Below are 26281 nucleotides of genomic sequence, written 5' to 3'. Positions count from 1 at the left end.
GCAGGAGGTGGCTTATGGGTGTGACCCCCGGGTCACTGGAGGGGTGTGTGACACAGGGGGGTGAGGCAAAGAAAATAACGTTTGGAAGTAACTGGAGACAGAGACGGGGACTGTGCAGGTGGGGGGGACAGAGACGTGGGGACTGTGCAGGGGGGGACAGAGACAGGGACTGTGCAGGTGGGGGACAGAGACGTGGGGACTGTGCAGGGGGGGACAGAGACAGGGACTGTGCAGGTGGGGGCGAGCGGGCCATCCCCGCAGGGCCTCCACAGCAGTGAGGAGCCCTCCCAGCCACAGCCCTGTCCTGGCTCAGACCGACGCGGCTGGAGTTTCCCGTCAATGAGCAATGTGCTCAGTCCTTCCCATGGGTACTGGGACTCAGCGACGTTGTCGCCCTCAGAGGCCGGGGCTGGTGAGCGGTCACCCTGTTCGGACGCGCGTGACCCGTCCCTGGTCCAGCTGGGAGGGGCGGGAGCGGTGGCCACTCCCCAGCCAGGGTTTGCTCAGCGCCCAGCGGGCACGTGGTTGCCTTAACTGCGCGTGTGCAGGAGGCGGGAGACCCCCAGGCGCCCAGGCCCCCCGGTACCCCCCCCAGAGACCGAACCCGCGCCTGCAGGTCCCTGGCCACGGGGAGTGTGGCCCCGGGCGGGGCTGGAGACAGCATGGCCAGAGCGGGGGCAGCAGGCCACCGGAGCCCAGGCACGGCCGGAGGCGCTGACCGTCCGGTGACCGTCACGGGGGCTCTCGGGAGATGGTGGCGGGTCTGGGGACAGGAGGAAGCCCGGGGTAGGGGTGGGGGCGCGAGGCAAGGGCCGGCCCGTGCTTGGCCAGGGAGGGGCCGGGAGGCAGGGCCTTGCTCTGAGGGGCCCAGCGAGGGCTCTTCTGAGTGGACGCAGGTGATTTTCACTGAGGCGAGTTTCCGCCTTTTTTTTTCTTTTCAGTGATGCTGTAACTTGTGCGCAAGGTTAAAACACCTAAAATAAACCCCGCACCATCTGCCTTTCCTCTCCGGCAGGGAAGGCGTCTGGCAGGCCAGCTGCTCCTCGCGGCTGGGGGGGGGCTGCAACCTGTCACCAGGGCGGGTGGGGGCAGGCCCGAGTCCAGACCAGCCTCCACCCAGGGGCGCGGGGACCCGCCGGGCGGAGCGGCTGCCACCCCCTGCGTGGCTGCCAAGCCAAGGTCATAGGGGAACGCCCCGCCGCTCGAGTCTGCTTGCGAGCACTAGCCTTCGAGTCTGCTTGCGAGCACTAGCCTTCGAGTCTGCTTGCGAGCACTAGCCCTCGAGTCTGCTTGGAAGCTGGCAGGCAGGGACACCAGAACCGTGGCAGGGGAAGAGAGCACAGAGAGGTGGAGACACCTCGGGGAGGTCACACAGCACAGGGACATCCCCAAAACGTGTCTCCTCTGCTGCGTGGCCTGCGGGACAGGTCAGGTGGCCCTTTCCTGCTGGGAGCCAGGCCGCTCTGCAGACCCGGCCGGAGGCTTTGAGATGGACGCAGCAGCGTTGGGGAGGGGGGGTCGGCAATGAGGGACCCCCCCGCCATCACAGAGCAGGCCGGGGCCTCAGGACGGGGCTGTCAGCCTTTAGCGCCGCATGGCGGACTCCTGCCAGGGCCGCGGGCAGTGGCAGGAGTCAGGGTCCCCGGAGCACTGGGCAGGGGCCTCGCCCGGCCCGGCCCCCCACCCCGAGGCTCCTCCTAACTTCAGTCGGACCCTTGGAAAGGGCGTCTGGGCCTGAAGCTTCCTCGGGGTGCGGCTGGGACGGTCCCGGGGCTGACAGCGCGGCAGACGGCCCCCGCAAGGCAGGTCACGCCCCTCGCACATGTCCCAGATGTTGGCCGAGCTGGCCGGGCGAGGGACCCACGCGGGGACCCTGGGGGCCAGAGCTGCTGCCTCAGCGCCTGGACCTCTGCCCGGCCACACCGCCGCGGCCGCAATCAGAACCATGTGCGGGGGGCGGGGGCTGGAGAAGACCCGGGCGGGGCCGGCCGCCCACGGGACACGGCAGCGACCCTGGGGTCTCCCGCCCGCTGGCCACGTGGGTGAGGGTCTGGGCCCAAGAGGCCAGGCGGAGTCCAGAGCCTGACTGGGCAGCGGCGGGGCTGGCGAGAGGCCGCGGGGCTGGGCCGCGGCAGCCGACCGAGCTGAGTCTTAATCTGGCTGTGGCCCTCCCGCTGAGTGCCCTGGGGCCGGGCCAAGTGTCCACGTCTGTGAAATGGGAATTTCATGAACACAACTCCTGGCCCGGAGTTTGCTGTGAACAGCAAGAAGCTTGTGGAGTGTCTGGGGTACAGCAGTGCCCAGTAGGGGAAGGTCACAGCAGTGCCCAGTAGGGGAAGGACACAGCAGTGACCAGTAGGGGAAGGTCACAGCAGCGTCTAGTAGGGGAAGGTCACAGCAGTGTCCAGTAGGGGAAGGTCACGGCAGTGTCCAGTAGGGGAAGGTCATGGCAGTGACCAGTAGGGGAAGGTCACAGCAGTGTCCAGTAGGGGAAGGTCACGGCAGTGCCCAGTAGGGGAGGACTCAGCAGTGCCCAGTAGGGGAAGGTCACAGCAGTGACCAGTAGGGGAAGGTCACGGCAGTGCCCAGTAGGGGAGGACTCAGCAGTGCCCAGTAGGGGAAGGTCACAGCAGTGACCAGTAGGGAAGGCCACAGCAGTGCCCAGTAGGGGAAGGACACGGCAGTGTCCAGTAGGGGAGGACACAGCAGTGCCCAGTGGGGAGGGCAGGGCCAGCTGTCGGGGAGGCCCCCACGCGCCAGGTCTCGTGCTCCTGCCGCAGGAGGGGCTCAGAGCTGGGTCCTCTCCGGCCGAGGACAGTGAGTCCTGACTCTGCCCAGCCGGGCTGCAGGGCCGTGCTACCGGCCACCTGAGCAACAGCACGCCGGCAGGGCAGCCCCACCGCCGCCTCATCCAACCCTGCCCTGCGCCGTCAGGCCCGTGAGTGCCGCCACGCTGACCCTGCCGTCACCACCCCGGCCGGGGGTCTCCACCACCCCCTCCAGCCCCGGCAGTTTCCTGCGACCGGATCCCGCTCTCCGGCTGCCCCTGCTCCTCTCGCAGCCCCGGGCGCAGTGGGCTCACGCGGGCCCCCGTCACCGCCTTCCTGAGGCGCTGAGCAGGGGGGAAGCAACCATCTTGGGAACGTCAGCGGGGCCGAGCCAGCTCCCCGGAATCCCGCCCACACCCCGACCCTTCTCAGCAGCCCCAGGTCTCTGGGACATAGAACACGCTCCTGCAGCCCGGAACAGCCGGGAAGGAGCCGGCGAGTTCAATGGCCAGTTGCTTGGCTCAGGCAGGCCCTGACCACGCAGGACACGTGCACGCACTCACCGGCGGTGGCCCCTGCCCTCCCAGCCCCCGGCCAGCCTGCCCCGGGCGGGAGAGGGGCTCTGGCCCTTCCGGGGGCCGAGGGGGGCACCCAGCTTCCCAGGGAGCAGCCCCGCCTTTCAGGGGAGATGCGGGGAGTGGCCCACGGGCACCCGTGTTCGTGCACCCTCATGCCCCTTCTCGAACCTCTGTGTAAGGCCGGCAGCAGCCACACGAAGCGGGCTGTCCACTGCAGGCCGAGGGACGAGCAGGGCCTTTCTTTCCTCCGTGGGGTGCCGGGGCTGGGGGTGTCTCGCAGAGACGGTGACGGAGGCGGGAGGGCGGCAGCTGCTGCTGGGGCCGGAGGGGCCTTCCTGTGGGAAGTCACTGGCCTCCTCTAGACTGGCCAGGGCCACGGCCAAACGCTTTGGAACAGAGTCGCACGTCCTTCAGAGCGGGGGTGGGGGGGGTGGACATCTTGGCGGCCCGGGCGAGGCGGAGCGCCAGGCAGAGGGGGTGCCCGCCCGTGCCAGGTCCGCTGCCCCGTGGGACGGGAGCGAAAGGCCTTCGAGGCCTCATGCAGGTATCCGGCCGGGACGCTGGGGAGGGGCAGAGCCAGGGTTAGAGAGGGGTCCCGGGCGGGGCTCACTTCCCCGGGGGAAGGAGGAGGCGTGTCCAGGTCAAGCAGCCTGAGGACCGTGGCACCCATTCGTCCTACACGCCCCGCAAGGCCCATTCCGGGATGCTGCCACGCTCAGGAAGTGACCCCAGAGGGCAGGACTAGCTTCTAGAAAAATCCATCAGCGAACGGGCTGCCCAATCTCACGGTCGCCTGGCTCCGATGCATGCACAGAGGCCCTCGGCCGCTCCTCTGCCCAGTGAGCACCGTGCCCAGCTGAGTCCACTTAGCCCAGTGCCTCTGAGTGGCCCCCCCCCCGCCTGCCGCCCCCTGCCTGCTCGGAGGCCCTGGGAGGCCAAGGTAAACTGAGTCTGACCCTGACGGCCACTCTTTAGCCACGTGGCCTGGAACAAGCAGTGCGGACATTCTCCAGGGCCTCGCCCCTGAGGGGCGCGGGCACGCTGCCTGCCAGCCTCGGTCATCATCGGGCAAGGCCGCAGAGGGAGGCCGGGAGGCTGCGAGGGGTGAGCCAGCCTCACTCGTCTTTCAGCTCTGGGGGTGCTTCATCGCGGCTCTCCGGATTCCCCCGGGCCGGGAGAGAAGGGTGAGGTGTTCTCTGTGAAACAGCAGTTTTTTTACCCCTTCTTCAAATCGAATCATCTTCCTGACATACATGTTTGGAATGTGACGCCGACCTCGCCTCCCCGCCCCCCGCCCCGGCCCGTCTGCTCGCTCCAATTTGTGCCTGCAGAGCGACGTTTCTGAGAAGGCGCATGCAAATCACATTTTTACAACTCTGATAATATTTTCCCATTGTTCCCCGCCCCGGCTCGGGGTGATTTATCTTCATCGGGGACTCGTTTCCAATTGGCAGTCGCTCCGAACACTTTAGTTTTAAGCTGCTTTCCCCCCCAGACTCTGTCATCTTGTAAAGACATACTTTAAAATGCCCTTGACGGTTCAAGGAGCTGCCCTGTGCCGCAGAATCAGACTCTGCTCCTTCGCGCGCGGGGGGGCGGGGCGGGGCGGGGGGGCTGATTTCTGGTCCACGGTTAGTCTGACTCATTTTCCACCGAAACCCCCCCCCCCGCCCGACGCCTTCCCAAATCAAGGCGAAATGACACAAAATGCCATACAAGGCAAGCAGCCTGGCACACTCCGTGGGGGAGGGGGGGAGCCAGCAGCCGGCCTGTCCCCGCGAGGAGAGGCGCCCCCCTGCAGAGCTGCTCCCGCCATCAGAGGGCAAGGCCACCACCCCCGTCACCCCCTGTGCCCGAGCACCAACCCTGCTTCCCTGGTGGCAGGGGTCCGAGAAGCGTTCTCTCTGCTGTCTCCTGACAAAACCACTCGCAGAGCCAGCCGGGCTGGGATTGGGCTCCCCGGGGTCTCGAGGGGTCTGTGGGGGAGGGAAAGTGTCCCTGCCTGGCTCCCAGCTCCCGTGTGCACGGAGAGAAACTGCGCACCCGCGTCCTGAGGCACGTCCTCCCTGGCCCCCAGAGCGCTGCCCCAGAAAGGCCGAGTCACAGAGCACCCTCACTGCCCCGGCCACTCTCGGCTGCTCTGAGCCCCCTCGACCCCTCGGCCCCCTCGCCGGTGCACTCAGAGCCGGGAGCAGCCGCACGTGGCCTGGCTGAAGCTGAGGGCCACACGGCCCCACGCGGGCCTGTGCCCACCGACCCGGGCCCCCACACGTCCTCGTGGGGGAATAGAGCCAGCCCCTCCCTGCACTGGCCCTCACTCTGAGCACAGGGAGCTGAGCTCCTCTTACTCAGCTCGACATTTGACCCAAGTCGCGTCTGCTGATGTCTGTTCGCATGGGCTTGGCGGAGATGTGGTGTGGCGGGTCCCGTGTGCCGGCCCCTGAACACGCTCCACAGCCCGTCCGTTCTCAGCGGCTGGTGACGAGGCAGAACAGGAGCAGAGCTCTGAGGAGGCGGCGAGCTGCAGCTGGGACGGCCGAAGGGCCACCGCCACGCCCGGGTCCCACACAGAGCAGCCGCTGGTCCCCCACGCCAAGGCCACGAGACAGAGCACGGCGTGGCGGCCCCAGGCGATGCCCTGGTGGGCCTGGGCCAGACACACGGGGGAGTCCGCACACGCAGGTGAGTCCTCCTCAGGACCCTCCCCAGGGTACATGGCAGGGAAACGCACACAGAGGGCCAGGGCCCCCCTTCCAGACGGGGGCTGCCCCGAGGTCTGAACTGCTGTGGCTCACTCCCACCTGCACTTTGGGAGAAATGCTTGGCTGACGGGCGGCGGGAGAGAGGAACAGGATGCCGGGATTCTCATCTGGCATCTCTGGAAGATACAGCGGTGACCAGAAACTTCTGGAAGGTCATCTAGGACTCAGTGTCTTAAACTAAGGGGTCTTATCTCAAAACTGAATGTGGGGCGGGGGCGAGTGGGGGGTTATAAAGTCAATCTCCCTCACGTGTGAGCCGTGAACAGGTCATCTGGCAACCTACTTTATACACCCAGATCATACAAAATTTCTCGGGTGAAAAGAGGGTTAAGCAGTGACCTATAGGACTGTTGAAATGAGCCATCAGTGCATTGATGAGGACTTAGAACAGGGGGAGAATCCCCCTCCCAAAGAAAGACTCAAGGAAGAAACGTGGAAATGTGGAGTAAACAGAGATATTTTAAAAATGGATCAAGGGGGGCTGGAGTGATAGCACAGCGGGTGGGGCATTCGCCTTGCACGCGGCTGACCCGGGTTTGATTCCCAGCATCCCACATTCTGAGCACCACCAGGAGTAATTCCTGAGTGCAGAGCCAGAAGTAAGCCCTGTGCATCGCCAGGTGTGACCCAAAAAGAGGAAAAGAAAAAAAGGATTGAAATGGGAACTTCGAGGGGGCCCCCAAAGGGGGGGGGAGACGAAGACTCTGGTCAATGGGCTCGTTAGCCTGGGCAGACGACAGGATGTCCACGGGACTGGACAGCAGATGCTAGGCCACAGCTGGAAGCATGTATTGTGGCAGTGGGACGCAGATGTCAGAGCAAGCCCAGAGAATCAAGTGTCCTGGAGAAAGAGCAGTGTAGGGGTGAGGCATCTTCTCCCTGCTGCCTCGCACGCAGTCAGCCCCGGTTTGGTCCTTCGCACTGATAGAGTTCCCAGATATTACTAGGGATGACCCCTGAGCACTGTCCAGTGTGCAGCAAGAAGGGAAATGCAAGCAAGCTAGCTCTGGGGGCGGTGGGTGCTGGGCGGATGGTAGGAGGTAGGTGGGTGAACAGTTAGATTACTTTTTTCTTTAATAATAAAGTAGAAAGAAAAGTTTCACTAGACTACGACGTAGGAAAGATGACAAAAAACCATAGAATCCAGGATACAACGGCCTGGAATTCTAGGGGAAAGGATTAAATAAGAACCAGGATACAGGCCCCCCGAGTCCCATTCCCGGGAAGCCAACGTTGGTCTTTCTCAGGAAGACTGGTGTGAACCTACCCCCCCCCCCCCCGCCAAAGTCATGAATCTGTCAAAGAACCGTCTGTCTCCAAGGGATGCCCGGGGAAGCTGCAAGGAAAAGCGTCTCCAGGGCAAAGGTTGCCAGTACTCAGCCTCTCTCTCTGGCAGCAGAGGAGAATGCCACCTGTCACTCTCGATTAGAATAAAATGACGCCCTCTCAGCAAATCAGCTCCCATCCTCCTGGGAGAGGTCCCAGAGCGCGTCTAAGAAAACCCTGCTAGTGGGGCCGGGGCGGGAGTGCAGTGGGGAACGCCTTGCACACAACCAGCCGACCCAGGTTCGAGCCCCCGCATCCCCTAGGGTCCCCCGCATCCCCTAGGGTCCCCTAGGGTCCCCCGCATCCCCCGCATCCCCTAGGGTCCCCTAGGGTCCCCTTGGGTCCCCTAGCACAGCCAGGAGTGATCCCTGAGTGCAGAGCCAGGAGTCAGTCCTGAGCACCGATGGGTGTGACCCCCACCGATGGGTGTGACCCCCACAGACAGACAGACAGACAGACAGACAGACAGACAGACCCTGCTGGAGCCCCGCCTCCACAAGGCTGACAGTGGGCCTGTGATGAGAACCAAGTGTGAGCTTTGGTGGCGACTCGTCCTGGCGGCGTCTCCCCCGGAGGCAGGACACGTCCAGGCACCCTCTGTACCCCGCTCGCCCCTGGCCGGCCCCCAACACAGCAGGGAGGAAGCCTCCCCCGGGCCCCGGCAGGCTGCCACCACTTTCCCTGGGGGGGCTGTGCCGAGCACTGTCAGACTGGGTCCATTCCGGGCACTTAGGGCTTCCCGAGCCCGCCAGGAGGGGTCCCTGAGCACCACCGGGTGTGCCCCTGAGACAGACAGTTCCACGCCAAGGCACAGTAGCCAAGGGGCCTGGACACCCTTCGCCCTGGACAGTCTGCCAGTTGGGGTGAGGTGCTGACCAGGGCTGCCGGGTGACTCCCACCATCCCCAGGGGCCTGAGAGACGCTCCCTGGCCCCCAGCTGCCAGGATCTAATGGGGCTCCTGGCCAAACAGTGGGCGGGTCATTTAGGGGTCGGCTGGGCACCAAGCCTGGGCACAGGACCCCCACCAGGCTAACTGTCCCCACAGATGCGGACCTGTCACTGCCAGATGCCTCACACGGGCAGATGCCCCCACGCACGCACTGGGCTGTCCAGCTGTGGACTGTGACCCGGAGGACTGAAAACAGAGCCTGCCTCCCGCAACCCACACTGACTCAATGACCAGGCCACAGGCTGTCCGAACACCATCACCCCCCTCCCTCCCACAGACTGGCAGCCAGGAAGGTCCCCGAGGGTCAGGAGGTGGCAATCGTCACCAGGGCTCCCAGGGGAAGTATCTGGAGCGGCTCATTTGCAGAGTGGGGGCTGGAGACCCACTCTGGCACCACTGGACCGTGGAAGGTTCCAGGTGGTCACTCCACGTGGTCTTTTGCCTTTCCTGGTCACGCAGGCACCAGGCGAAGGTCAAGGCCAAAATGGACCCCACAGGCATAACCACGAACACGGTTATAACCAAGCGACTGCAATGACTTGAAAGATAGCACAGCAACCGGAAAACAACTGGAAAATAATCGGCCTCGCTTTCTTATTGTATTTCTTACATGTTTTTAAAATAACGAATCCATCAAGATTCTTACTTTTTTTTTTTTTTTGCTTTTCGGGTCACACCCAGCAATGCACAGGGGTTACTCCTGGCTCTGCACTCAGGAATTACTCCTGGCGGTGCTCAGGGGACCATATGGGATTCTGGGAATCGAACCCGGGCCGGCCGCATGCAAGGCAAACACCCTCCCCACTGTGCTATTGCTCCAGACCCCAAGATTCTTACATTTTAATGGGAATTTTCTGATCATTTTTTTAGGATGGGGAACGACAAATTAAAACAAGGCCCCAAATAGGGAGGAAAGAATCCTCTTTGCCTCCTTCTGCTGTTGTCCCCTCTCTGTCTTCCCGCCTTTAACCACGCTGGGATCAAAGGCCCTCCTGGGGAGCAGCGGGCGACACTCTCCCAGCAGCCCCTCCGTCCCCAAAGTCACAGCCTTGCGAATCTCCTGCATTAACCGGGCAGGGCGTTGCTGTGGTGCCTGGTCTCATCCGGATCTCCCGTCCACCACCCTCCCCGGGGTGTGCTGCTGCCCGGCCAGGGACAGCTTCTCCGGACGGTTCATTCGAGACCACAGAGCCTTTAGCTCTGCCCATGTGGAGGGCTGGGGGTGTCAGGAACTTCCTGTGCAGGATGGAAACAGCCCCCGGAACTCTCTCCCCATCTCCAGGGGCAGAAACGCCGCTGCTCCCTGCGGCCCAGCGGGGCTTGTTCTCCGGGCCCAGAGGCAGGAGGGCACCCAAAGGGGCTCTCGGGCACCCAGTCTCACCGCCTAGAACGTGTCCCCAGCAGGCGGACACAGAGGCCGCCGGACGCGGCTCCTAGGGTGGCCCTCCCCTGGGAAGGCCCCCGTGACCAGCCTGGACTTGGTCCAGCCCCCAGCCTGCCACATCCTCCCTGCAACGCCTCTCTGCCGAGGCCAGTGGGCCCTGCTGTGACCTGTGACTGGGCGCTGAGTCGAGACTGTCTTTAGCGGGAGAGGCCACCCCGGGGAGAAGCGGGGGTCCCAGTCAGAAGGCCACGAGAGGCCACGGCGCCCTTGCTCTGCAGGGAGGGGCCCACCTGCATCAGGACCCGCCCTGCCTCACCCTCTGTGCCCTGCAGCTGCACACTCCCCTCTCGGGGCCCCTCTGCAGGGCCAGGGGCCCTGTCCTCTCACCCCCTGCGTGGCCAGCACACGCGTGCCCTCACCCCTCTGCCTCGCCTGCTCGCCCCTCAGGGCCTCCTCGCAGGTGTGGGCCCGTCCTCGCCCCTGCCAGACTGTGGGGGACCCTCCCGCCCTGCCCTTCCCCGACCTCTCCCCCGGGCCCGTGCAGGAAATGTCGCTCTGCCACTCCCGACCGTTACTGCAAACACTTCTCTGAGTGCGAGGGAGGAGGGGGCCGCGGCCTTGCCCCCGCACACCCCCCCCCCCGGCGCAGAGCTCGGCCTCAGCCCGTGCTTTCACAACTGGTCTCCATCAGGGGGCTTCATCTGTGGGCCAGGGTCATCCCGGCTGACTCACGCTGAGCCTCCTTCCGCCCAGCCTGGTTTGTGCTTATCTCCCCCCTCTTCTCTGGGGGAGGGGCTATTCTCGGCGAGGAACCAGCCGCCCCACCAGGAAGAAACCGCTGACGTCCCATCCCGCGGAGCCCTGGAGACGGGGCGGAGACGCAGCTCACGGTGGTCTGGCAGGCGGGAGAGGTGGGCGGCTGCTCCCCCGGGACCCCCAGAGCCCTCACTCCCCCCCCCGCAGCATCTTCGAGGGAGGGCGGGTTTCTCCCCCACGCCCCCAGCCAGGCCCCTGGGGGTCTCCCGGTGTGGGAGAGGGCTGGTCAGAGCTGTGAACGAGCCGGGGTTCCCCATGGCCCCCACGTGTGCAGACCCGGGAGAGAAGCTCCCGGAGCCTTCTGGAACCCCACCGGCCCTCAGGACTGAGTCACTCCAAGGCACTGCCCGATGCTGACTCTGGAGCCCCCGCTCCTTCTCCCCCAGAATCTGCTGGGGGTGTCCAGGGGTGTCCAGGGCTGTCCAGGGGTGTCCGGGCCCTCCCAGCAGCACCCTTCCGCTTTCATGGTCAGGAGCCTTTTCCCCAGAGGTTGGGGGTTTCTGGGCTAAGGGTGGGCTCAGGGCTGTAAGTGGGGGACTTGGACAGACGGGTGTGGTGATCAGGGGTGAGCACTCAGCCCGGAGCCCTGACCGTCAAATACCTGGGGCTTCCGTTCAGATCCTAGAAAAGAGCAGCCCTGGGCTCTGTGATGACATCCCGGCCACCCACGTCCGACTGAGGCAAGTCGAGAAATGGGCGTTTCCCAGCCTCCCACGCCAAGGGCACTGGGGCAGGACCTCTTAGTCACTCACCTGCGTTATCCTTCGCCGACGGAGTCTCCCGCTGCCGGGGGCGGTCTCAGCTAAGGACCCCCCTGCAGCCCCTCTCTCACTCCCGCAGCTCGCGGCCCTGCGCCAACGCGCCCCGCCTGGACACAGCCCCCGCAGCCCACCCTGGACAGTCCCCGCAGCCCGCCCTGGATGCAGCCCGCCCTGGACAGTCCCCGCAGCCGCCCTGGACAGTCCCCGCAGCCCGCCCTGGACAGTCCCCGCGCCCCCCCGCCCTGGACACAGCCCCCGAAGCCTGCCCTGAACACAGTCCCCGCAGCCCGCCCTGGACACAGCCCCCGCAGCCCACCTTCCTTCTGCACAGCCACTCGGGAAGCGTTTGGCTTCAGGCCGTCGGTGTCATTCCTGCCCCCAGCGGCTTCCTCGGCACCATCAGACCCCGAACCGGACCAACGCCTGCAGGGCCTGGTCTGGGCTCGCCCTGGGCACTGGCCATGGGGCGCCGGCTCTGTCCTCCGGCCTCCCCAGAGGGCCCAGCCACGGCCTGCGCTGCCTCCTTGCCTCCCCGGGAGCCCCAGCGCCTGGCCGTGTTTGTGCCGTGTCTCACCCCCAGGGGCTGCAGCTTTGTGGGGTGCAGGTTGCACCTCCATGGCCCCCCACAGGCCCCTGGGGGCCACACGAAGCTGGGTAACAAGGAGAGGCCTAAATACTGGGTGAGTCCACAGCAGCCGCGCCCAGGACCCTTCCGGGGAGGGGAGAGGAGGGGAAGGGGTTCAAGAAAACCCACGAGGACTCTCTAAAATCAAAGTCAGTTTACAGAGCTGGCCGCGGGCTCCCAGACCCCGTCAGAGTCCTGCCAGCTCCTGAGCGACCGCGTACGTCCCGTCATCAGGTGCGTCTCTTGCGGACGTTCTGTCCTCACAGGCGCCGGCGTCTCTCCTGCCGTCCTGTGCGCGTGGGGTCTGGCCGAGCTGCTCGCCCTGAGCAAACGCGTCACCTCAGATGGAGAGCGAAGCTGTTTCTCCCCCGGAGCCTCACAGCCTCACAGCCGCACACCCCCGGGCCCACGGGAGGCGCCTGCTTTTACCTCCAGCACCACACACGGCCCCCCCCAGGCACTGCCGAGCGGTCCTGGAGCACGGAGCTAGGAGGAAGCCCCGAGCACTGCACAGGGGCCCAAGAGCACCTCACTGAGCCCCCAGCTAGGAACCATCCCACCGGAAACCATCCAACTTTGGGCGGGGCCGGGTCCACCCGGAGCCCGTTTCTCGATGACCTCCTCCTCCCTCAGGCCTGTCCCCGGGAGGGGGGGCCCTTCCCCAAAGCCCTTGCCCCCACCTGCCGACCCCACGGACCGCACCTGGGCGTCCCCACCTGGAGTCCGTCTCCTCGATGTGAGCTTCCAGACGCCACCTCCTGGGGGTGTGAGCCTGGGCCCCGTCACCAACCCTGCTCTCTCTCTGCCCGTCATGTGGCCTCTGGGCTGAGCTGCCTGTCCTGGAGGGAAGGAAACCAGGCTCCGGCCCCGCTTTCCTGTGTCCAGGGGGAGCTGCGAGGCTCCCGGCGCCTGGCTCGGCGAGCCCGGAGTCTCGCCCTGAACGTTTCTGTTCTCAGCAGGCCTAAGGGGCTAGAGTTGGCGGGAGGGAGGGCACTGGAGGGCAGGGGCCCGGCGGGGGGCCCGGAGGGGGAGATGCCCCCGAACTCTGCAGAAGGGGCTACGGGGAACCAGGCCTGGGGCAGCCTGCTGGGTTCTGCTGCTCCCGGCCACCCTCCTGGGTCACCTGCGGGGCCACCCCAGGCTGCTTGGGGTCATGGCCTTGGATCCTGCGTCCAGAAAAGGGCAGCGGGCTGATGCCAGGGCGCCTAACGCCCCTTGGTGCAGGTTAGTAATTTACCTCCGGCCGGGCTCGGGGACGTGGCCGCCTCGAAACCCTCATGCTTGCCCCGGGAGCCCCTCAGGAGAGTAAGCTCCGCTTCCGTCTGGACAGGGGCGACGCGAGCTGCTGCCCCCCGAAACTGCACGTGGCCACGCAAACTCTGATCTTCCCTCCCGCCCCCTGGCCCCATGCCCACCTGGGCCTCACTGCTTGCCCTGAATAAGCCTGTCAGTGGCCATCAATCACGGGCTGCGACGGTTGGCTCCCAGTCAGCAGCTCACGCTCGTGCCCAGGAGCTGGCAGTCTCCGACTGGGTCCGAACAGCTCCCTGCGCCCAGGTACCCGGCCACCGCGGGATGGTGACACCCGCCTCACCCGGCCTAGAGATGTGTCTGCACACCAGGCTCCCATGTGACCTAGGAGACGAGTCTGCATGCCAGACACACACTCTTGGCTCCCAGGGCGGTCCTGCAGGAGCCCGGGGGTGTCACTGCCGGCCCAGAGCTGGCCTGTCCCCGGGAGGAGGCAGGAGTGATGGACCGTCTCTCCACACCGCCGCAGGGAGCAAGACACTCGCGAGGAGGGCGCTGCCCGGAGGGCCAGGCCGGCAGAGTCCCTCCCACTGTCAGTACCGGCGCCCACTCACACCCCACAATTCCCACCGTCCGGATGAGGAATGCGGGCACAGAGAAGCCTGGTGTGACCCTCCAAGTCGGTGCCTGTCACCAGGTTGGGCTCCCGCCTGCCTTGTCACCCCCCCACCCCCTGCTCCTCGGGACCCATCACCTGGGCCTCTGTTCCGGGCCTGCCTGGGGCTCCACGGTAAGTGCCAGTTTAGTCTTCGTCCCCTGAGTCTGGTGGTACCGAGTCAGACCTCCTGAGGGTGGCCCAGGACGGTTTCCCAACGTGCAAAGCCGACTGAGTTCCCCAGGAAAGGGTCCTGCTTGGGAGGTCACTTGCCTTGCACGCAGCTGACCCGGGTTCGATTCTCAGCATCCCACATGGTCCCCTGAGCACCGCCAGGAGTCATTCCTGAGTGCAGAGCCAGGAGTGACCCCTGTGCATCGCCGGGTGTGACCCAAAAAGAGGAAAGGATTGAAATGGGGACTTTGAGGGGGCCCCAAAATGTGGAGGAGGGGGCTGGAGTGATCGCACAGCAGGGAGGGGGCTTTCCTGGGATGCGCACACCCGGGTTTGATCTCCGGAGTCCCATATCACGTCCCGAGCCCAACCAGGAGTGATTCCGAAACCCAGGGCCAGGAGTAACCCCTGACCACGCTGGGTGTGGCCTCCCAAAAACTGCTCAAGGGGGACAGTCTTCTCTACCATTAATTTAAAAGGATCGGTGTGTGTGTGTGTGTGTGTGTGTGTGTGTGTGTATTTAAATACCCAACATTCAAATGTCCAAAGGAATTAACATTCATATCATACTCCCCAAACAGCTGTAATTTCTGTGGCTTAAAACCTGTGTTTTTTCTTGAAGGTCTAATTCAAGTTTACCTCACTAATGACATCTTGGAGCAATTCGTAAAAGTCAAGGTTTCCTAAACACGGCACGTTGATTACTGCTCGCCCCCTAAGGTGAGCCACTGTGCTCTGTGACTGACACAATGAAATACCGCAGACATACATCAGGTAATAGCACACGTATTTATGTGTTCTCATGACAAATACGTTCGAGAAAACCCCATGTTTAATATAATATTTGCGTCTCTTTTCACTTTTCCCACTTAGAGAAACCCCAGGCTGGGGATTAATTTAAATAAAAAAGCTCTGAGTCAGGTGGTGGCTAGAATTCCCCTCTGTGCTGTGAGCTTACTGCAAGTGCTGAGTGAGTCTGGTGCATTTCTGAAGTCTAAATAATGTGAGAGCCCAACTGACCTCAATTAAATAAACAGCCCAAGCTGTGTCGATGTCCCCACCCGGGGTAAGTGAATCGCGCTGTGGAGCTTTGCAAGATGTCACCTTTGGGGGCGAGTGGACAGAGGGCATGGGGGACCGAGATTCCTGCCACTGTGCTTGAATCCATAACCTGATTCCTTAGAGGCATCTCAAGATAAAAAGCCAAAAGAAAGGAGAAAGATGCCAATTCATCGGAGTGTCCGCACACCTGCTTCTCTGGCAGCAGAGAGTGGACCCGGCCCGTCCCCTCCTTCCTGTGCTGTGGTTCTTGGCCACGCGGTCCAGGCCTCTGTGCCAGCGAGCCGGAGCCAAACCATGAGCAAATGCATCCACAAGAGGCAGGACGCTGGGCTCCGCGGGCGATGACAGTTGGGTTAGGTTATGCCACCAAAAGTGCTCTTACTTTTGTTTCATTTAATGCACATATGGAAGAACAAAACACACATTCGCTACATTAAAACACACACACACACACACACACGCACACACACATTCACATACCCGACCCTGGGCTGAAGAAATAGAACAGAGCCAACATCCGAGCACATCACAGTGCCGACTTCCTACCCTCACAGTTATTTGAAAAATTATTTTCAGTGGCTGGAGAGAAAGCTAAGCACATCCCCCGTGCAGGCTCGGGACCTGGGTTCAATTCCCCGTACGCAGGGTCCCCTGAGCAAGGCTGGAGCAGCCTGGACCCTACTTGGGGTATCACGCAGGCTCGGCCAAGCCAACTTAATTTAATGCCACCAAGTAGGGCAGGCTTGGGCCCTGTGCCAAGTCAGGAAGCCCCTGCATCATGCCGACCCGGCCGCCTCTTCCAGAGGCCCACCCTGGAGTGGCGTCTCGGGCCAGGAGCTGCTTCAGGGCACCCAGCCCTGCTACAGACATGCAGCGTCACGAGCCCCCCCTCACCCCCGCCCAGGCACAGAGCTGCGCCCCGGAAGCCCAATCCTCAGGCCAGGAACAGAAGCAGGAGGGCTCGGCTCCCCATACAGCTAAGTGAGAGCTCTTGGCACTCGGGGGACTCGTTTAATTGGTCCCCAAGCGGAAGTGCAGTCTGTTCTACGCGGTTCCCCCCCTAATATCCCGAGCTTAATTCCTCCCAGTGCGATCAGCTCCAGCGGCCCTGTGGGGAACCTGGTGGGTTCTCTGGTTCAGCGAGGCTCGAGATGACGGAGAATCACCCGGGAAGCAGCCCCCACGGCCATAGCCACGTCTCTGACCGCAGAGGGGAGAGGGACACAGCTCCCACGCTTCCTCTCGGCACAGCGCTTCTCCCGGAGACCACGCTGAGTGCCCGATTCTCAGTTAAATCGAAAAGGCTCGGACAGTCACACAGCCTCCGTCCCCACAGGACTCAGGGAAGCTGCTGGTTCTGGAGGAGGGCGAGGGGAGGCACCGGCCTGTCCTGCAACCACAGACTCTCTGGGGAGCGGGGCGGATGGAAACCCGGTTATTGATGGGTACCACGCGCTTATCCACACCTACGGTTCAATCTACAGCCCGAATCCATATCTGGATTCCTAGACGCAAAATGATTTTGGAAAAAGCGATGACTTTGCATGGGTGATTTTTTCAAAAGAAAAGATTTGTGCCACATTCATATAGAACATTTATAGCCCAATGAGGAAATAAGGGCTTTCAGATGAGGCATTTATATGCCAGGAGGTAGGATCACAGCCGTCACCCATACAGTAAAGATAAGGCCGCGAGGCCAGCAGCTAGCAGTAAGATGTATTGTTAAGCACATTAAACAAAAAGATGTGATGTGGCATTTGTTTTAGTTATAACGTGCAATATAAAACATTTACTCCTAACCGATTAAGTGAATATATTTATGAAATTGCAGGAAGAGTGCTTTCAGTAAATTTTTAATGTCATTTTATATTTCAGTCAACCCACTTCACAACTGCCATTTTGTCCATGTGAACGTGTACTACTACCAACAGAATTTTACCAGGTCTATGAAATCATGATTTTTTGGGGGGGTGGGGAGGCCCCAACCCGCGATGCTCGGGCCTACCCCGGGCCCTGCACTCAGGATCACTCCTGGAGGTGCCCGGGAGACCCTTTGGGGATGGAACCGAGGGGGCCACGCTCCAGGCAGCACCCCCCCAGCTCTCCTGCGCTCCGGCCCCTCAAGTCATCACTTGGTAGCTAATGAAGAGCATCTCGGGGCTGCCAGGGAACCGGGCGCTGCGGCGGCTTGTCACGTGGGTCGCGAGGCCACGCCCACCACCTGTCATGTGGGTGCGAGGCCACGCCCCCGCGCGGGGCCGTCCCTGCGCGTCCCCGGCAGATCTGGAAGTCCAGACACTGGCCAGCGGCCACTTCGGTGGGGCGTGGGAGGTGCCCGTGGAGGCAGGGCCCCCTGCGATCTTTCTCCGGCCACCAGGCGCCCTGCTAGCGTCCTCCCTGCTCCTCATCGCCCGGAGGGAGAAGTGGGGGCAGCCCGAGGCTGGTGCTGGGCGTCCACCGAGCCCACTTCCCCCCGGGGCAAGGCCGCTGCTCCCAGGGCAGAGGACTGAATTGCTGCAGGGCAGGGGCAGATGGTGCGGACCCATTTCCCAGGTCCCCACGCCCAGGGAGGCAGCCCCCGCTTCCCTCCAGGCTGCATGAACCCTCCGATCTGCTCACTGGCTATCGCCAAGGGACAGGCGGTGTCTGGACTCAGGTCAGCCCTGGACTTTGTGGCGAGGCTGGGCCAAGTTCTCTTCCCGCGCCAGCCAGAGTCTCTGCTCCCTCCAGGACACAGGGGCGCCTCTGATTGTACAAGGACGAGGCAATTCGGCTTCTAGCTGCTGACCCGGGTTCCACCCCCAGCACCCCCCAGGGGTGAGCCCACCAGGAAGGATTCCTGAGTGTAGACCCAGGAGTAAACCTGAGCACTGCTGAGTGTGGCTCCAAGAAAGAAAAGAAGGAAGAAAGGAAGGAAGGAGGGAGGAAGGGAGGGAGGGAGGAAGGGAGGAGGGAGGGAGGGAAGGAGGAAGGAAAGAAGGAGGGAGAGAGAAAGGAAGGAAGGGAGGAAGGAGGGAGAGAAAGGAAAGAAGGAATGGCGGGAGCGAGGAAGGAATGAAGGAAGGAAGGAAGGAAGGAAGGAAGGAAGGAAGGAAGGAAGGAAGGAAGGAAGGAAGGAAGGGGAAGGAAAAGGAAGAAGGAAGGAAGAGGAAAAAGGAGGAAGGGAAGGAAGGGAGGGAGGAAGAAAGGGGAAGGAAGGGAGGGAGGAAGAAAGGAAAAGGAAGAAGGAAGGAAGGAAGGAAGGAAGGAAGGAAGGAAGGAAGGAAGGAAGGGAGGGAGGAAGGGAGGAAGGAAGGGAGGGAAGGAGGAAGGAAGGAAGGGAGGGAGGAAGGAAGGAAGGAGGAAGGAAGGAGGAAGGAAGGAATCAGGTCCTAAGAGAGATGCTTCAGGGCTAGGCTTGTCCCCAGAGGCTGCTGGGCGTGGGCTCCTCAGGCCCCTACGGGGCCTCGATGGTTGTTGGGGTTCATCTGGCTGGAGTGTACCCCAAGTAGGAACAGCGAGATCTGGGGACACAGTGATCCCCGGTCGGTAAAAGCAGACAGGTGACTAGATGTGTCCCTCTAGAACTCACCCTGCTTTTTTTTGTCTCCCAGTGCCTGGGCGACCGTGTGGGTGAGACGAGCTTTGGAAGCTCTTGGACGAATAAGCCAAGAAAGCGCGAGGGACTTTGAGCACTTATACTGTGCAGGACTCAGAGTGAGACTGTAGGTGGCTGCTGGCCGGACCCTGGCAGAGAAAGGCCGGCGTGAAGATTCCTATAGAAGTGTCAGATGCCTCCAGAACCCAGCGGTCAACTGAACATCGCAAGGGCAAGAGCCGCAGCCGTCACAGAACCCTGGCGCGTGCCGGGGGTTCCTCAGCGGTGAGGGAGACCCCCCAGTCCAGGACCAGGCCTGCTCGGGACCCGGATCTAACTCCCGATTAGCATCTGGACCCAGGATATGGACACACCCCCAGCTGTCTTCAGTCACTCTAGCGAAGCCCCTTTTGATATATAGATTTCTGCTTCTGCCTTTTCATGCTTCTGCAATTGAAATCTTACGAGCCTGGGGAATAAAATTGAGTTGCAGCCCCAGGAACATTTTCCCTCCTCTGGACTCTGATTCCATCCCTAGGAAAGTGTCCAGCCTGTTCTCCCGGTCAGGAGATTTGATTCTCAGGGCTGGCACTGCCATCCCCCCGGGAGACCCGATTCACAGCCGATTTACAGTTATGGAGGTTTGGCCAAGGGTGTCGCACTCCTGGCCCGGCCCCCGAGGGTCAGCGCGTCACAAAGGTGGCTTGAACCCGACATTTCGGCTGGAAGTCAAGCTGGGGGTGAAGCAAACTCTAGAACGGGTTCCTGACCTTTCCTACCTGGCTTCAAAGATGGAAGGGGGGGGACGCCCAGGGGAACCCGGCTGCTCTCCAGGCAACACCGCTCAGCCCAATTAGGAGCCCTTACATGTTAATGCGGAGAGTTTTCCACTGGAACCGGAGGGAGTCCGGCCCAGTTAGGGGATCGCTGAAGTCTCAGCCATTCCAGCCCATTTCCCGAGTCTGTGGCTCAGGGCCGGGGGCTTCTCTCCTGTGCCCCCACCAGGACCCAGCAACGCTCCAGAACGGGCTGGCTGCCGGGTTCCCGGGGCAGAGCAACGCCACAGGCCGGAGGGCCAGTCCTGAAGCTAAGAACACCCCCCAGGCGGGAATCAGCTGCCACCCGCCGAAGACTAGGAGTGCAGACGAGGGGCAGTGGGGCTTCCTTGGCGGTGGGTGCTCCTCCCGCAGTCCCTTGGGCCCCGGAGCTGCTCCCCGGACCCCCGAGGCTGTGGGCGCTGGCTCTGAGTGAGGCAGTTCCAGCTCATCTCCAGACCCGACTCCCTGTTGTGCCCAGAACAGGCTCCTGCAGGAGTCCCCCGCGCCCGTGCCCACTGCGGCCTCTTGCAGGCCCTGCAGCTCCCCCGCGGCCTCTCTGGGTGCGTCACCCCAGCGGGACCGTGCGGGTGGCAGGGGAGGACGCCAAGTCCTGTTCCCAGGAGGACACGTGCGGTCCCTGGACAGGAAGCCGGGCTGGAGGGCAGAGGTGGGTGGGGGCAGGCCGGGGGCGGCGTCCGGGAGGGGCCCAGGGCAGGGTCGCTGCACTCGGGGGCGACGAGCTTCCCTGCCTGGGCCCGGCCCCCGGCGGGCACCTCCTAACAGGCTCATCCCGACCCTGCAGATGGCACGCGCCGAGCAGCGCGTCTCCTTTGGGGAGAACCATGTGTTTTTGGTGAACTCAAGCGTGGGACTTTACATTTATCCCCGTTAAATCTCATCTTGTTAGTTTTGGCCCATTGATCCAAAGTGCTGAGATCCCATAATCCAGGTTCCGCGGGGCAGGGAGCACGCCTCCCCCCGGCCCCCGCCCCGGCCGCGAGCTGCCAGGAGCTGCTCTGGTCAAGGCACCTTGGCTGACCAAATGCGGCCGGAGAGGCCTCGTCTCCAGCCCCGAGGCCACCGGCAGCCGTCCTGGAGCAGCTGTGGCACTCAGGGTCCGGCTGAGCGAGGGATCGCTGTGCCCCAGGCCCATCCCTCGGCCGGCCCCAGACGCACCCAGCGCTCCCGTCCCTGGCCCCGCTCCCCCAGCCCCCCCACGGCGTCCCGAGCCACGCGCCGAGAATCCTCACGAGTCTTTGTGTTCAGGTGGGATCTCTCTCAAATGCGCCTTCAGCAACCGTCCCCAGCGGGTGCCGATCAGAGATGTCGGGGGGACTGAGCCCGCAATGAAAGGCAACGCAGAGTTCTTCCAGATCAGAGACGCCCCAAATGTGAACCCACAAATCCATAGGCCACCGACTCCCGCAGCCACTGCCTGCTGTCTCCGAGGCAGTGGGACTCGGGACCAGAAAGCTCGGTGGGGTCAGCTCCGATGCCTTGCGCTGGCTGGCCCACCCCGTAGGTGCCGTGCACGGAGCAGACCCTGGCGGACAGGCAGTGTCCCCCCCCGCCGCCACCCCCGCTCTGCCCAGTGATGGAAATTAGCAAGTGGGACCCACACTTGCAGCAGCCAACCCGGGTTCCATCCCAGGCATCCCATAGGGTCCCCCGAGCCCCACCAGGAATGATTCCTGAGGGCAGACCAAGGAATAAGCCTTGAGTACCCTGCTGGGTATGGCCCCCAGACTAGGGGAGAGAAGGGGGGAGAGAGGGCCCAAACGTGGGCCCGAGTCTCTTGGGAGGGCCCCCAGGGCACAAAGGCAAGGGGAGACACGTGACTTGTTGCCGAAGCTCAGAACTGGTCCCTACTGAGGGGCCTGGGGAGCAGTGGAGTCAGGGAGGGGACTCTGCCTGATGGAGGGAGGCGGTCACTCCCGACCAGGCCAGGTGGCGTGCAGGACACCCCGTCAACAACAGCACGATAAGCCACGTGCCTGAAAGGGGCAGCGGGGAGGAGATGAAAGAGAAAAAAGAAACAGTGCCCACCACAGAGGCAGTCTGGGGGGCGGGAGGGTAGTGGGGACACTGCTGGACGGAAGTGGACACGGAGGAAGGACGGGTGAGTGAAGACTGCACGCCTACAAGTCAATCACAAGTCACTGTCGCCACCATGCACGGTGCTTCAGTAGTAGATGCTTTAAAAGCGCAGGACCAGACACGCGTGGGCAGCCCCACGCAGCCGCCCGCCCGCTTCTCTGATTCCTGTAAGAAATCTGGCTTGATGGTCCCTCTCGTCCAGCCATCCTCTACCTCTGCCACGGAGGCGGGCCACGGTGTGGGCCACGGAACGTGAGAGCTGGCTGCTGCGGGCCTCCCCCGCCCGCGGGCAGTGGGTTCAGGTAGGTTGTGCAGGCAGGGAACATGCCGAGTCACATGGACACCGCTGAGCGCCTAGGTCAGACTGTCCTATTGACCGTGTGTGTGTGTGTGTGTGTGTGTGTGTGTGTGTGTCACACACACACACATCAGTATTTTACTGCTGGGAGGAGGAGTGAGGAGGATTCCTCTTTGGAATCGAGCCGGACCAGGAGACGGACGCGCTACCCTCGACAGACACAGCAGGCGGCAGAGCTCGGCTCCCCCGTGTTAGCCGGACACTCGAGGTCCACTCAGACCAGATGGCCTCCGCCACCGGGGTCAGACAGAGCCGCTCTGACAGCCAGAAGGCAGAGATCCGAGCGGGACGTCATGCCAAACGGGTGCCAACGCCTGCGTGCTCGAGGCAAACAGTAACGCCTAATCTCCCAGAAATTTATAGAATTCTGAAAAAAAAAAGAAAAAGAAACGCGCCAAACTTGAAATAAAAAGATGAAAGACTTTGGACCACACAAGACAAGGTTTGAAAGAGAAAAGAAACTCTTAGAATTTCTCAGGGAAAATCTAATATTTCTATCCATCGGAAGCTACTTCTGTAAGTCAGGAGTTGCTGAAAGTCAACTACTTGTGGAACGGGCCCCGTGAGAGCAGAGGATCGACTCTGGGAAACCCAGCTCTGCTCTGCAGAAGGAAACGCCAGGCTGGGACCTGCTGAGTCGCGTGGTCCTCGCAGGGAAAAAGTTTTGTTTTCCCATCGCACCATTTTTTAAAAGTTAATTCCAGCCTCAGCCCCAAAGCTGGGTGATGAATCCATGCAGCGAGTTCTGTTCCCTAAACGCCAACGTAAATCACACACCCGTCTCTGTCCGCGCAGCCCGGGCTCCGGCCTTCCGCATGGGCCCAGAGCACCAAAGGCACAACTTACTCGTTTCTCTCCAGGTGGACGATCAGGGACCTGCTTTCCAGCTGGATCCGGAAATTCAGTACTTCTGGGTGATTCTGAAAGAAGAAGAAGAACTGTCGGTCATAAAAGATGGCTCGGAACTGGCCACTCCTTGGTCATGCTGTTACCTGGACTGGCCACCATCTGACTATATCTATCACTGCCATCTGACTGTTCCATTACTTGGGCAGGCTGCCATCTGATTATGTTCCATCATTTGGACTGACCACCATCTGACTATGCTCCATAATTTAGACTGGCCACCATCTGACTATGCTCCATAATTTGGACTGGCCACCACCTGACTATGCTCTACCATTTGAACTGGCCGCCATCTGACTATGCTCTACCATTTGAACTGGCCACCATCTGACTATGCTCTACCATTTGGACTGGCCGCCATCTGACTATGCTCTACCATTTGGACTGGCCGCCATCTGACTATGCTCCATTGTTTGGACTGGCCGCCATCTGACTATGCCCTACCATTTGGGCTGGCCACCATCTGACTATGCTCCACCACTCAGACAGGCTGCTGGTCAGCCACACGGGGTTCACATAGGATGCCAGGATGCTGACCGCAGGAGAGGCAGCCGGACCCGAGTCCCCGTCCCCTCCCTTTGGGCTCCCAGAGTGGACCCGGGAGGAGCACGTGCTCTTCTCTGCCATCTGAGCAGATGGACAGGGTGGGGCCAGTGTGGCCAGTCTGAGGCATGCGGCATGGTCAAATGGTGGCTAGTGCAAGCGCAGGGCCGAGCCAGTGGCGACCAGTCCTGGTGATGCAATGCTGGGTCCAGGCTACCCAGGCCCTGCGGTGTCCCCCCCGACCCTGACCTCACCCCCCCGTCTAAGAAGGCCCCCCAGGACCCTCCCTCCAGCTCCCTCGGGCCTGCTTCCCACACAGGCCCAACGCTCAGTCATCATTCTGTGAACCACACACTCAGCGAGCCCGCCCCGCCTTCCCTGCAGAGACCCTCCCCCTCTCTGCCCCGAGACCCCGTCCATGCTGTCGGGGAGCAGGCTCCTTCAGGCCCGGTGCTCCCAGGGACCCCAGCTGGCTTCTTGCCCTGCCCGCACCTCCCTCCCCAAGCCAGGGCGGCCCCCTGAACCCCGCACTCTCTACTGCACCCCAGCTCCCAGGCCCAAAGAAGGCCCCATCCAGAGCTCCCCAGGAGGCCTGGCTGCTCCCCGAGAGTCCTCACTCTGGGGGTCTCATCCAACGTCCTGCCGGGCCGCGGGTGTCTGACACTCCACACACATCCGTGCGGCATTTCCCAGACCACCGGCAGTGCGTTCTGTGGGTGAGAGCTGAGGTCCGGCTGCCCATCCTGACGCTGCACCAGGGCAGGACCCCAGGGTTCCGTGACCAGGAAGGGCCCCCGGAGACGTGGCTGGGCTGGGAGGGTGGGGCGGAGGGGGGACGGTAGCTCACACCCGGCACAGCTTCCGGAGAGACCCAGAGCCCCTCTGCAGCCCAGCCCAGCCCCCTGCGGCAACTCGGGTGTCTGAGAGGCGGGTGGGGGCAGGGTGGCACCCCTGGCTGGGCACCCAAACCCACACACAGCCCGTGCTTGCCCTTGGCGCTGCCCTGGCACTGGCCAGGCCCGTCACACACCCACAGACGCTGTAGTGACCGGGCCGTTCTCACAGCACAGGGCTGCTTTAGCCGGTAGGTCCTCACGGTTCCCTGCTCCAGGGGGAGCGGGGAGGGAACATTGACTCAGTCTTCTCGTAACCTGTATTTGCGACCTCTGTCGTCAGGCCACCCCGCAGAGGCTCTTTCCAACCAGCATTTCCCTCTCCCGAGAGTCACTGCATCTCGTCACGGTGGAGGAGAAAGCGGACTGTCAGCATCAATAGCCAATTAATGGGATTGTTCGTTGAAACCCAAGTTCAAACCCAAAACACAGCCACAGAAGGTCACACGGGCTCGGGGAAAAGCCAAAATCATACGCTGAGTCCGGGCCGCCCCGGAGGGTGGGGGGGTGAGAGGCGTCTCACTGCAGGCGTGGGGCAGCGTTTTAGTGCCCGTTAGGAAACTCACCAGCCCCTAGGCACATGGGCGGCCCCCTGAAGTCGCTGAAAATGAAGGGGAGCCAGGACACCCCTCAGCCAGCAGGGCCACCCCCAGGCCCCAGAGAAGCGTGGGGCAGGTGATGACCACAACCAGACGGCGAGGGGCACCTGTCCCTTCTCATAGGAAGTTCATAGAATTTTTCACCTTCGCAAAGACGCGGAACAAGGAGCAGAAGCAGCATCACCCCTTTACTTTATTATTAATTTTAAAATAATTTTTAATCACTGTGAATGGATTGGCAGAGAGTCTCTTGCCCGCACGCCTGGCTGTCCCGGGGCCCCTCGGAGGGGATGGTCTCCACCTTCCTTCCCCACCCCGTGCAGAGCTCCCGGCGGCCGAAGACCACTGGAACCTAGCTACAGCCATGCTCAAGGCCCCTCTCCCCACACGTTTCGACGGGCCTCACGCATGAAGGTACCAGCAGAGGAACCCAAGTGTGTGTAATCCCATCAATGGCCAACATCCAGAGACTTAAAAGCAAGCTCCCAGAAGCACGCGGCCTCGATATCTTGTAGCCTACTTCTCCCTCTGGGAGAAACTGGCAAGCTTCTGAGAGTTTCCTGCCCACATGGGACAGCCTTGCAAGCTTCCCATGGTGTATTCATATGCTAAACCCAGCAACAAGCTGAATCCCATTCCCCTGACCCTGAAAGAGCCTTCAGTGCGACATCATTGGGAGGGCTGAGTTCAGTGAGACTTCTAAGATCTCAGGGAAAGGACGAATGGAGAGGTTACTGAGCCCGCTCGAGAAATCGGTGATTAACAGGATTTCGTGATTTTGTGATCGTGATCGTGAATGGATTGGAATGATAGCACAGTGGGTTTGGCGTTTGCCTTGCTTGTGGCTGACCTAGGTTTGATTCCTCTGTCCCTCTCAGAGAGCCCGGCAAGCTACCGAGAGTATCCCGCCAGCACGGCAGAGCCTGGCAAGCTGCCTGTGGAGTATTCGATATGTCACAAACAATAACAACAAGCCTCACAATGGAGACGTTACTGGTGCCCACTTGAGCAAATTGATGAGCAATGGATGACAGTGCTACAGTGAATTACGGAGTTACAAAGTCATTCATTTTTAAGTTTCAGGCATACAATGTTCCAACCCAATCCCTTTGCCAGTGTCCCCCTCCCTCCACCAGTGCTCCCAGTTTCCCACCTGTCCCCCAGCCTGCCTCTACAACAGGCACCTCCTCCTCCCCCACCGCCCCAGTGTTCCCTAATTCATTCCCCCCCACACCACCACCTCCCGTCCAGGGGCAAGTCCTACTGAAGTTCTGTGTTTCTATTGCCTGGGGGCTTTGTTGTTCCCTCGTGAAGTTTCTTTCTCTCCCACACACGAGGGGGACCAGCCTGTGCCTGTCCCTCCTGCTCTGACGAACTG

At 62.1% G+C, this 26281-nt stretch overlaps 1 protein-coding gene across 2 annotated transcripts in view; it reads right to left on the bottom strand.

Moving 5' to 3' along the window:
• The window catches only part of ADAM12 (ADAM metallopeptidase domain 12), a 224619-nt gene that overhangs the window by 129694 nt on the left and 68644 nt on the right, over positions 1–26281 (bottom strand). For both annotated transcript variants that reach the window (XM_055118985.1, XM_055118986.1), the window contains exon 3: positions 22809–22882. In XM_055118985.1, the coding sequence (XP_054974960.1) occupies positions 22809–22882 (74 nt within the window). The remainder of the gene's footprint in view (positions 1–22808; positions 22883–26281) is intronic.

Source organism: Sorex araneus, chromosome 11 (genome assembly GCF_027595985.1).
Source record: "Sorex araneus isolate mSorAra2 chromosome 11, mSorAra2.pri, whole genome shotgun sequence".
NCBI classification, from domain to species: Eukaryota; Metazoa; Chordata; class Mammalia; order Eulipotyphla; family Soricidae; genus Sorex; species Sorex araneus.
This window is presented reverse-complemented; position numbering and strand designations above follow the sequence as displayed.